This window comes from Euprymna scolopes, chromosome 14, assembly GCF_053919585.1.
Source record: "Euprymna scolopes isolate OS-2025 chromosome 14, ASM5391958v1, whole genome shotgun sequence".
Lineage (NCBI taxonomy): Eukaryota > Metazoa > Mollusca > Cephalopoda > Sepiida > Sepiolidae > Euprymna > Euprymna scolopes.
Genome location: NC_136495.1, coordinates 14,620,563 through 14,633,881, shown reverse-complemented (window position 1 = coordinate 14,633,881; position 13,319 = coordinate 14,620,563). Strand labels below are relative to the sequence as shown.

Sequence of the window (13,319 nt, the reverse complement as noted above, 5' to 3'; positions counted from 1 at the left end):
ATGATTGACTATTTTAAAAGATTGATTACATATAATGATAGAAGATGTATCGAGACACAAGAATGGGTATATTTGATCTGGCAGAACAGTAGTTCATTAAAATTGTGGGGTCTCCGTTCGCGCCTGGCCTTTATAGAATGGAAATAGGCACAAACTTTAATAAAGACTTTTCATATCTATCTGCCTAAGTATACTTTGATAATTATGCGTCTGTTTGAAGAAATATGGTATAATAAAATTATGGGGTGTTCGTTTGCACCTGACCTCCATAGAATGAAAATATGTCACAAAGTTTAACAAGGTTTTTTAATATAGATCCACAGAATATTGTGATAAGTGTTTCGGTGTGAACAGGTATGGTATAATAAATTATGGGATTTATCTATTTTATTTTTACTTTCATCATATTTTGCTTTGGTTTTGATACCCCCAAATTTACAACCCTTCCTTTTCATAACCTATCATACTTTCATAAATCAGAGTCCATTTTCTGTAGGCTGTTTTTGAACCCAGTCAACGACGGGTACTTTTGCTAGTATATATATATATGTGATATTGTGAAAAATTTGTTAGGAAAAGAATTTTAAAATAAATACATGACAGTGAATATATCTTTGTCTTTATTTTAATGGAAGTATTTTAAAGGCAAAAAATTAATGGAAAGTTTAATATATTTTGTAGTTGTTTGAAACTTTCTCATGAAAAAATATATACATTTATTTGTTAAAATATAAGTTCTAAAAGTAAATAAGCTTCAAAACAATTATAAAAAGAAACCTTGGTATATACATATTTTTAAATTAACTAAAGAAAAAGAAATTATCAGGTTTAGTATATATAAACTAAACACCTCTGACTTCTAAAAAAAATATCTATTTCATATCACACTCACTGAAACAACTAAAGAAAACAATAATAAAATAATAAGACAAAACAAGTGTCAATAAATTGTGGTTTTAATGTTTTATCTGCAAATGTGATATGTAGTTTTCTCTGTCATTTTTTTTTATATATATCAAACAGCTTTCCACGTGTTGTTGGATTTGTTTTATTTTTATTAACAGCCGTTTTATTTTTGATCTGTTTAAAACTTTTTTCATTTTTATTTTTCTAGCCTATTTTAAACATCCGCGACTTGTGTGCAACCCAGGTGCTAGAGATGCCAAACAATATAAAGGTCTATATATACAAATGGGGGATGACCCCGAAAGAGATTCCATGGAAATACCATTAAAATTAAAAGATTTATCAAGTGATTGGAAAGAAGCAGGATGTGTCACAAAAATGGGTAAGCAACCGTCTTCTTCTCTATTTTTGTATGGGTGAAGGCGAATATTAAAATAATTTTTATGTTTCTAAATTGATTAAATATTTACCCAATATGTTTGGTTTGGTTTGTTTTATGGTATATTAACCATCAAAAGCAGGGGTGGGCAAACTACGGCCCGCAGGCCGCCAAAGGAATCTATGTGGCTCTCCAATTACTGAATATTAAATGTCCAAAAAGATTTTATATTCAGTTATGTGAAGTCTTTAATTTTGTCTATTTTAGATATCAATTTTATTGGAAAATATACTATGCGGTCTAGTAAAATTTGAATTTTTTTAATGTAGCACTTGCACTGAACAGTTTGCCCACTCATGATCTAAAAGTTAATTAATGTCTAATAAAGTAAAAAAAAAATGTGATTCTATAGTAGATAAGATAATTCCTAGAATGTATTACTCTCAGAAGAAAATTTTGTTGGTGAGTATCATCATTAAAGAACAGGAAACGGAGTTATCCAAGGAAGCAACATACTAGTGACCATATTCCCAGAATACATTACTCTTGAAAAGCATTACTTTTGAAATTGGTAATCAGCTTTGTTTTCAACACGATTGACACTCACCCACCAACTTGTATGTATTTGTGTTGAAGATAAGAAATAAGTTTCTAATTTTTGAATAATAAGAATCTATATATCTCCGATTTCAATAAAATTTTAGTCATATGTTTTTAAGACAAAAGTCTTTGAATTTTTCTTTTGTTTTGAAAATGCTTTATTTCTATTATTACTCTTTGAAAAATTCTTGAAAATATGGAAAATTGCATTCTTTGTGTCCAGTAAAAATTTGTGTCGAAATATTCAAAATAAAATCGAAATAAATACCATTAAAATATTTTTTAGTATTAATAAAAATACCATTAAAATATTTTTTAAATATTCAAAATAAAATAAAAATACATTGTTTTGTATTGTAGCAGTATTGCAGATACAAAAGTTAACTTAAAACTAGGCCGGCTGGGTCGAAAAAAAACTTTTTTTTTTTTTATGTTATCACATTTTTTTTTTTCCTCAGAGGGGGTAGGAGAGCAGTGGCAGCCGCATAAATAAAATGTCTTTCACCCCCCCCCCCCCTTAAAAAAAAACTTTTTTCTGCAAATGGGACTCTCCAATGGCAAATTCTTCTTTTTACCACTTTTTTGAATAGGTATGGATTGTAAAACAACCCCCAAATTTTGTTTTGAAAACTTGAATTTTGTCTGGAGAAGACCTTGATAAACTTTGAAAAGTCCTTGAAAATGGATATTGAAAATCTCTACGTACTCTGTAGATGAAGTAAAGAATGGTTTAGCCACCAAGATTTTGTCCTAAGGTATCATAGAGTTGTCGCCTACAGGTGTTTCCATTTTCAAAGAAGTTTTACATGGGGTTGCAGTTGTCGAATTTGCAACTCTACCAACTAGACAGTCTACTTAGGGCAGTGCATGGAGCTGTATGGTAGGATAATTAGATGAAATTGCTAAGCCAATGTGTAGAGGAGGATAGACGAATGGATGAATGTTCATCTGTTGAAATGACGAGAACCAGCTGATCATTCTGGAGGGATAATGGATGACACGTGCTGAATTGTGATGCAAGAGTTGCACAATACTAATCATTCCTCCTCTGATTCAGTACATAATGCATATGAGCACGTGAGAAAATATTAGTGACGACCCCAACATTTTTCACCAGTTCTGATTGTTTATAAATCTCTAAATATTTAACTATAGAAGTGTTATTTTGTCTGATCATCAAAAAAAATAAATAAATAAATAAAAAAAAAATAATGCATGCTAAATGTAGAAATGTTTTCCTAAACAAACAAAAAAATACTTGTGGAGGATCAGCTATCGATTTTAGTTTTACTGGTTGTTAAAAATCAATAAATATTTATTATTTTATAATTATTATTAGCGAAAGAAAATTTTGCTTTAAACTCATTCAAATAAAAAAAATTAAAATTAAAAGAATCGTTTTGGCATCGGAAAATATGCACAAATTGTTCTGATTCCGATACCCTCAAATGTTCTGATTTTTTTCGATTCCCGATTCCGATTAATCGTCACAATACTAGAACATATCAGCAGAAGTGAAGAGATTCGTTAGCAACAGCAGTAGCCGAAAAACGCACATATGCAAATTAGGAAATGTGCACAAGTTAGCGCAACAAGGAAAAGAGAAAAAGAACACCACATGCTCGAGGGAGAAGCAAAGTGCACATCGAAGAAAATGGACGCTTAAAGTCGAGGATGTGATTGGGTCAGCTGCGGCCAGAAGAAAGAGAAATGCGACCAGGCTAGATGGACATGTGGTATCGAGACGGGAGAGTAACAGTAATAATATCTTTTGTGTTAAAAAAGAAAAAAAAAATTATTTTTCTTATGTTTGTTTGTAACTACAACGTTACAACTCAACACGGCTTGATTCCAATAAAAAGTCCACTATAACTGAAAAAATGATAAGCGGAGAGCACATACAGCACCTGGTATTTCCAAATAGTCACTCATTTTAATACTGACCAAGCTCAACTTAACTTTGATGAAGCGTGATTATGCAATATAAAAATTTCGAGAAGTAAGTCAATATGAAAGAATAATGAAGTCCATGGATGTGGAGGATCATCTATCGATTTTAGTTTTACTGGTAGTAAAAGTCAATAAATATTTATTATTTTACAATTATTATTAAACAACTTTTATTTGTAAGAAAAGAATTAATAGATAATGAGAGTTCATAGTATCCAAGGACGTTCTGGATGACAAAAGAGTTGTTTTGTCCATAAAAAGTTGTGCAAACTCTATGCTGATGACACCACCATCTATGGCAACACATCAAAGGCCATAAATGACAATGTTCTCTCTGATTCTGTCTCCTCTGATCTTGAGTGCGTGGTACAGTGGAGAAAAAGGTGACTGGTTAACTTTAATGCATCTAAAACCAAGCTCCTATCTTTACATCATAAACGCTCTGATCCCCATCTGGCATCAATTGAAATGGTTGGCTCTCGTCTAGGAGAAGCCCCATGTTTTGATAAGCTTCTGGGTTTGACCTTTACTCCTGATCTGAAATGGAACACGTACATCAAGTCTGTTGCTAAGGTTGCTGGGAAAATGGTGGGATCCTTCTACCGCTCCAGAAGATATCTCACTAATGATGCAATTCTCTATCTATATAAAAGCCAAGTACGTCCAAGGATGGAGTACTGCTGTCACATCTGGGCAAGAGCTGCTAAAAACAGCCTATCCTGCCTTGACAGAGTACAAAATAGACTTCATGGCTTAGTGGAGGATGCCCTTTTCTCTTTCCTGCAACCTCTCTCCCACAGAAGAGACGTTGCGAGCCTCTTTATTTTATCGTTATTTCCATGGCAAGTGCTCGTCTGAGCTCCAATCTCTGACCCCTCCTCGCCAATCTTTCATGAAAAACACTCGTCTAGCTGAAACCTCTGTCAGTAATTTTCCCCACTCTTTATCTGTGCCTAAATCCAAACGTAGATTCCATGAACAAAGCTTCTTTCTCAGAACTGCACGCCTGTGGAACTCTCTGCCGCTTGCCTGTTTCCCTCCTGATTTCAACTTGGATGTCTTCAAGTCCAACATAAACAAATTCCTGATAAACCGCACCCTTAAGTAAGACACTTTATCAAATTTCCAATACTAATGAATAATGCAACACTACCCCATTGATTACTGTACATACAATAACCCTTATCCCCGAGTGGCTTCTGGGCCTTGATAAGTAATGACCTCCATGTAAAAAAAAAAAAAAACATGTTTGTTTTGGCTGTTGCCTATGTGAGTTTGGTTGTTTTATCAACCCTTTTTTTTTTTTTTTTGATTCAATCATTTTGGCAAAAGTTATACTTCACGTTTATATTTTCAAATATTTATTAGTGGTGTTTAGTATTGTTGTTTTGTAAAGAAAAATGTTTTTATTTTTGGAATTTTTGTTGAAATGAGAATAATTGTCCAAAACGTGAAACAACAACTAGGAGCTGAGGATAAAAGTCAACAAAGAAATAAATAGAATAAAAAATATTTTTGCTTTAACTTTGCAGAACATGATTGAGTTTTGCAAAGACAAAGGAGAAAAGAATAACATCAATGTTTGGCGCATTTAAGTCAGGAACCCGATATCTTCAAATAGTTGGTCTGATAGCACTAGATGCCTATGTGAGATTGTACATAAATGTATAAGTTCGGTAGGATAATAGGTCATTATGTGTGGATTTATATATATATATATATATATAGTAAGTTATAAAATATATATGGCGATTAAGCTACACTGAATATTCCGCATTTCATCCACTCGAAGACTCTTCAGGCTTATGCCTAGAGTGGATGAAACGCGGAATATTCAGTGTAGCTTAATCGGCATATATATTTTATAACTTACTAACTAGCTCTACCTACGTATTGAGCACTTTTGAAGTAAATACTTAAAGTTTACGCATAAATTTATACTTTCATATATTAATTTTATGTGAGTAAATGAAGTAGTTATATATATATATATATATATATATATATATATATATATATATATATAATTTGCGGCGAAGCCAAAGTGAAAATTTGTTGCAGAAATTGAAAAAAAAAATATTCTAAACGAAATTTGGCGAATTATTACCTCCTCCCCCTAAAAAAAAAAGCAAACTAAAATTTCAGCATGAAATGGAAGCAAAAAAAGTTGCAAAATTGTTCGATTGTACAAAATTGAGAGTTCTTCCATGTTATCAACACTAAAATGCTTTTATGGACCATTTGACCGACTCGTAAATGAGGGAAACTTCAATTCTCCCCCCCCCCCACACACACACATTCACTCTTCTTTATTCTCCTTTCGTCCACTGATTGACCAATCTAATTATGTTGTGGACACTTGATTACATTTCCTTCTGCCTGCCACGTCTCACCTATTCCATTGACTGAATTCCTGCATGACAAACCTCACGCCCCACCCCTCCACTACTTCAGCTCTTATCTTGTCTCTTTCTTTTTGACCCTTCTATCTCTATGCCCCATGCTCTAACCTTTGTCCTGCGTTCATTTATTGAAAATTGGTCACCTTAAAAACAAAAAGAGATAAATAATATGAAAGATTGTTCGTTCATTCATTTTAGCACCTTTGTTTCTCCCAAGAATCCCTACCTTAGAATCGAATATTTGAGAACCAATCTGGTTAAACGAACAAGGTCCTGTGACACACAAGCTTTTGTTAAATATTTTAACAAGATTATTTAGTAAAATTTGTTGCGTAGAGAGAAATGGTATGAGAAACAGCTATCAATAATATCCCCCCCACTCTTTATCTGTGCCTAAACTTAAACGTGGATTCCATGAACAAAGCTTATTTCTTAGAACTGCACGCCTGTGGAATTGTCTTCCGTTTGCCTGCTTTCCAACTAACTACACTATGGTCATCTTCAAGTCTAATGTAAACAAGTTCTAGAGCCGTCTCCTTAACTCATCCAAATTTTCACTACTACGATATTGTCCCATTGACTACCATACACTCATTAACTCTTATCCTCGAGTGGTATCCGGGCCTTCATAAGTGGTGACTCCAATGTAAATAAAAAAAAGGAGACTCATCCGATAGCTGTGTAATATAAGTCTTAAAGATCGATTTAAATCTGGTGAGCTTGGAGGAGACAAAATCTATACCGTATTGAGAGATGTGCGTCAAAGAGTAGACTTCGTCACATTGAAAGAATGGGTTAAGGTTAGTAGATGAAGAACAGTTGAAGTAGCAGGTTCAGTTCACAGGTAAAGGCCAAGTGAACATGAAAAGAGGTGATAAAAATGGACCTGACCATAAGAGGGATCAATAAAGACCTAGTCAGAGATAGGTTTGTTTAGCAACCAATTTGTTAAAGCCAATGAATCTTAGAACCTAAAACGGATGTTGAACCGGATATGATAATGAGGAGGAGTAAAGTGCCCCACTCCCCTCCTAAAACAAAAATTTTCCCCACTCATTATCTGTGCCTAAATCAAAACATAGATTCCATGAACAAAGCTTCTTTCTTAGAAGTGCACGCCTGTGGAACGCTATTCCATTTGCCTGTTTCCCACCTGACTACAACTTGGATGTCTTCAAGTCCAAAATAAACAAATTCCTGATGAACTGCTCCTTTAAGTAAGACACATCAAATCTCCAATACTAACGATTACTACGACACTATCCCATTGATTACTGTACACACAATAACCCTTATTCCCGAGTGGCTTCCGGGCCTTGATAAGTTGTGACCACCATGTAAAAAAAAAAGAGTCTCTTACAAACTCGCCTTGGACACATACAAAAATAAAATAAGTAAATGATATTCTGACGATTATGCAGTATAGTTAACAAGATAAAAAGCGGTGAAAAAAAATTTACAACAAATAACTTACCAAACGCAAGAAAATATAGTTTTTCATTTTTGGAACTTATTTTAAGTGTCTATTTTTAGATTTTTAATAATTTCCTAAAAGTTTGTAAAAACAAAAAACAAAAAAAAAAAATAGATTCAAGATGGCGTCTTTTCTTTGTCATATGTTTAACAACTGAAAATCGAAAATTAAACAAAAACTTCAACTAATAACTTATCAATTCATCAAATACTTAATTTTCGATCAATTTCTATAGTTTTAACCTACTGAAGCTAAATTTTCTTTTTTATTTTATAATACTTTGCAAAACTATACTAAGTCCCAGCAAAATTGTTGTCTGTTTGTACAAGCACACTGGTTTGGCTAAGAAAAAAGTATCACTAACAAATGCTTACATAATAAATATAACAATCAGTAAATGTGCATGATCATCATCATAGGCCCTTAACGTCGAGGACGACGATTGGCAAGGCGCTTCAGTCTTCTACAGTTCAGGAAGTCTGTGTATTGCTGGCAGGATCTTTTGGCACCAGATCTTATAGCAGCTTGCCACTTTGCTCGGTTGCCGGCAGAGGTTTCCCAAGTGTTGTGAGGGATGCCGAAGACCTGAAGGTCACGTTTCAGGACATCCTTGTAGCGGAGGCGTGGCCTGCCAGCACAGCGAGGGGCATCAGCTATCTCTCCAAAGAGAAGTGCTTTTGGTAGCCGGCTGTCGTCCATGCGGCAGGTGTGGCCAGCCCAACGTAAGCGACGGATGCGCAGCACTGTGTACATGTCAGTACTCTTGGTCGTGGAGAGGATAGCTGTGTTTGGTACATGATCCTTCCATGTGAATCCAAGAATTGTGCGCAGGCATCGGAAGTGGAAGGCGTTCAGACGGTGTTCGTGTCGGCGGTAGGTGCACCAAGTCTCACTGCCATACAGGAGAGTGCTGAGGATGCAGGCCTCGTAAACCTTGATCTTTAGGTGTAGCGAGAGGGACTTGTTCTTCCAGACTCTCTCACTAAGCCTGCCGAAAGTTGTTGATGCCTTTCCAATGCGGGAGTCCAGTTCACAATCAAGACTGTTGGTGTTATCAACTGTAGAACCCAAGTAAGTGAACTTGGTGACGTTTGACAGTACATGATTGTTTACGGTTATTATGGGTGAAAGCCCAGCAGGCTGGGCAAAGACCACCGTCTTGCCTAGGCTGATTTTGAGACCAAACTCCTCGCAGGCAGAAGCAAAGGAGGAGCACATTGCCTGAAGCTCAACCTCCGAGTTGGCGATGAAGGCAGCATCATCAGCGTACAGGAGTTCACGGATCTGTACGCGGTTAACCATAGTTTTTGAGCGTAGCCTGGCCAGGTTGAATAGGCCTCCAGTACTGCGAGTGTGAAGGAGCACTCCAGTTGGGTTTGGGAAGGCTCGGCGCAGAACAGCTGAGAAATATATTCCGAACAGAGTAGGAGCTAACACGCAGCCTTGCTTGACACCACAAGAGATGGGGAACTCTTTAGAACGAGAGCCCTCAAACTGTACTGTAGCCTTCATCTGATCGTGAAATTCTTGTATGGTTTTCAGGAGTTTGGGAGGGCAGCCCAGTAGACGGAGGACTAGAAATAGCCCTGATCTGCTAACATAATCAAAGGCCTTCGTCAAGTCAACGAAAACTGCATAGAGAGGACGGCATGATAATTATGTAGATAAGTACAAAAATAAATTTTCTTGCATTTGGTAACAGGTATTTGTGTTTTTTGCCTCTTTTTTCTTGTTAACTATAGAGCACAATTGCTGATATTCTTTATGAAGTCCTTTAATTTGATCATATTTTTTTTTCTTTTCAGGTACTCATTATTTTAAGAAACTTTCCAAGAAATTACGATGCGAGGATCTCTACCCCGTATTTCTTACCTATACTGATGGAAAATTGGGTGCCTTTGGGTGGATATTCCAAGGAAATCCACCAAGAAATAATAAATTTGAACTCAGCTGGTATCACCTACCCCCAAACTTGTATGCAGTGAGTATCTTTGTTCACATAAACTTGTCGTTATTTGATTAAGAGATTTAGTTCAGCTAAAGGAAATATTCCGGTTTTCATTCCATAGACAAATAGATTCACTAGTTTTCTCTCCATTCCCCCCTCAAAAATGAAAGATTCGAGTTATTTATAAGTTAATGAACTTCTTTTTTCATAAGATGCCTCCGTTCAGTCTCGCAAGACAAAGGATACCCCCTGTAGGTGCAGCTGCACGTGTAATTGTGAGGCAAGGGTTTCACAATCCCTAACCACACCTCTCCTGAATCGGCACTGTTCGAGTCCAGTGGTAAAAAGTCCAAGACGACTGGAAACAATGCTGGGATAAGCAGAGAGCACATACAACACTTGGAAGTCTTAAATGGTCACCCATTTAGTAATGACCAGGTTCAACATTGCTTCACTTTGGTAATTCAGCAAGAACTGGTGTGCTCATGTGATCATGCCGTATATTTTTATAAGAGCACATAATGATAATAATAATGATGACAATAATGATAATTATGATATAAATAATAATGATAATTATGATATAAATAATAATGATAATAATAATAATGACGACAATAATGATAATTATGATATAAATAATAATGATAATTATGATATAAATAATAATGATAATAATAATAATATGGTACAAGCATAAACCCGCAACAGCACGCGAAAACGAGAACCAAAAATCCTATGGGACATGGACATATAGACGGACAAACCTATCCAAGCAAGAAGACCAGATGTAATAATTAACAAGAAAGAAAAATCCTGTCAAATCGTAGACTTTGCTCTCCCAGCTGACTACAGGGTGAGTATGAAAGAAAAGGAGAAACAAAGCAAAAAAGGGATTTGGATGATGTAGAAAATCAAAATAGTACCGATAATAGTAGGAGCACTAGGAACAATTCCGAAAAACTTCGAAAAAAGAATGTCAGAAATTGGAATCAGAGGAATAACTGCAAAAATACAATGACTAACGATAAAGAAAACGGCTGAAATATTAAGGAAAACCCTAGAATGTTGGGAATAAAACAAGACAATATAACAAAGAAGCGTTACAGGGAATGAAGAACGCCGAAGCTGCATATCAAGATCTACACCACCATCATGCATCCCCCATTATCTCATCACCTCCCTCCCCCCAATAGGAAAGTGATACCAAAGAGCCAAGAAGGGTCAAGGAGGATCGAAAGACCGAGGAGAGAGCGCTGGCCAGACCTCCGCTAGACAAGCACGAAGAGAACTGGGATCGTGGGGAGTCTTAGTGCCACTCAAATTCCAGTACAAACCAATGGCCATTACCAGCGAGAAATCAATGGTATGAGGCTGTTGCAATGACGCAGATTTATTTGCAAATTCTATCGTAGGAGGTGGAGTCTGGGGAGACTTGTTGTCACTCAGCTTCCAGAGAACACCACAGGTCTCCAAACCGATCGTTTGTTGACTTGTGTGAAAGCTCCATGTGAGCCAATAATAATAGTAGTAATAATAATAATAGTAATAATAATAGTAATAGTAATAATAATAATAGTAGTAGTAATATTATTAGTAATAATAAAATGACATGTTTGTATTTGTTTTACCCAGATTCTCATATTTGTTTATGACGTAATTGATGTGAGATTTTAAGGTTATTTTCACTTGAAATCTTTTTGTTCTCATTACTAAGTTCTCATTTTTAGAAATTTCTTTTAGTGTAAACTTTACCAAAACACATTCTGTTTATTATTATTATTATTATTATTATTATTATTATTATATTATTTCAAGTATTGTTTTGGCATTTGAGCAATAAAGCAGAACCAACAGAAACATAAAAAAAAACTTTTAAATCACTTTTTCACTGGTTGTTCCACTTCACTGCACTATATTTATCTACAAATACAGGATAACCCAAAATGATCTGACACATTTGTAGGTAAAAAAAAACCCAATTAAATAAAGAATTTTTTAAAAAATGTATATAGAATGTGATTTTGTTTTAATTAGATCAAAATTCATGTATTTATGCAAAACGGAAATGTTCCTAAATTATCAGATTTCTTTGCATGGTGATATTGGTTGGCCTGCAAGGTCGCCTGATCTAAATCCCTGCGATTTTTTCTTGTGGGGATATTTTAAGTTAGAAGTATTTAGGTACTGCCCTCGATGTTTTGAAGAATTAAAACGATCTATTTGTTCTGAAATTGCTGGTATTCCACCCGAAATGATCCTTCGAGTTATTGAAAGCTTTTGTGAACATCTACAACCATATGTAAAACATTTGGTCGATTTAATATTTAAGATTGTGTGGAACAAAATGCCATTCTACATACATTTATAAAATAAACAAATATCTTAATTGTTTTTCAGTTTGGTTTTACTCTTTCGAGGATGTGCTCCCAAACTTCCCTCTCCTCCAACAGCTTCTGGCCCTGTCGGCAGGGCATTAGAATACACCGACTGCCCCCCTGCAGAGGGTAAAAGTCCTTCAATGGGGGTCCTGGATATGACCTTAAACTATATCCAGTGGTGAGGCCCTAGCTTGTGGGCTTTGGGGAGTGTGGAGCCACCCTTTAATTACCATTGCTCCCAGATCCACTCTGACCCGGAGTGGTAGTACCTGTTAGGGTTCCAACTATGGGTTAAATAGAAACCGACTTGAAAACAACAAATACATTCTATTAAGAATTTTTTCTTCAAAATCTTTGGATTCGGCATTAAATAACCCGAAAAGGGTTGATATGCCGTAAAACAAAAACAACCAACCAATCCAACAAAAAACTTTTTAAATATGCAAAATCTAAACAAATTCTGTAGACAAAAGATTTGCTATACACTTGGAATTATATTACGTAATAACATTTTAACTGGATTGGTGTATGTGAGCGTCAGAAATATATATCTGTGGGATAAACTACTAAACTAATGAACTTATCCTTATGAATTATAGGATACGTCTTCTGCTTGATTAGAAGTTTGTATGAAAGCAAGGGTTGCACAATCACCAACCAAGCATCGACTGAATTTTAATTATACCAAATATGGTTGGATTGCAGAAAGGATTGGTAACTTTATTAAGAATTCCATGAGTGGTAAACTTTAAGGGTTACCATTGCACACAGTTTAAGTGTATGTTACTACTAGCTGAAGTACCCGTCCCAGGATAGGTTCATTATATTGATACCCTCAAACCCTTTTATAGGTGAAATGATATCCTTACTTTGTATGCCTGAATTCCATATTTTTTTGTCTTTGAATTCCAAACCCATTCGTTGGTGCCAAGGGATATTTAATAGATTAGAGTTGCAATATAAAATAAATCGTGATTCCAACTCCAAATTTACCAAATGACTTAATCACAATTTGTCAACTTGTATGCTGAATCCGGAGTTGCAAGTCAAGTACCAAAAGATTTGGAACTTTTTCATAACAATCAGCAGAATCCTCACAAAACCAGAACATTCTATCTCTTCCCAGAAGCGAGAAAAATCATCTTAAATAACTAATAATCAATGCAAATATGCAAATCAAAGAGCACTCGGCCCTCCTCTGATCACCGACAACCCCATGACACGAAAACCATTTAACTTATCTCACACATATGGCAGCCAATATACCTAAGTGTAATTT

The 13,319-nt window shown here is 35.3% G+C and overlaps 1 protein-coding gene and 1 long non-coding RNA gene across 2 annotated transcripts in view; one reads left to right on the top strand and one right to left on the bottom strand.

The window, feature by feature from the left end:
- Window positions 1-13,319, bottom strand: part of LOC145292866 (uncharacterized) — a 177,063-nt gene that overhangs the window by 12,478 nt on the left and 151,266 nt on the right. The window lies entirely within an intron of this gene.
- The window catches only part of LOC145292865 (uncharacterized), a 773,000-nt gene that overhangs the window by 743,707 nt on the left and 15,974 nt on the right, over window positions 1-13,319 (top strand). Inside the window, exons 5-6 of the mRNA XM_080138974.1 lie at window positions 1,115-1,288; window positions 9,517-9,692. Of these exons, the coding sequence (XP_079995100.1) occupies window positions 1,115-1,288; window positions 9,517-9,692 (350 nt within the window). The remainder of the gene's footprint in view (window positions 1-1,114; window positions 1,289-9,516; window positions 9,693-13,319) is intronic.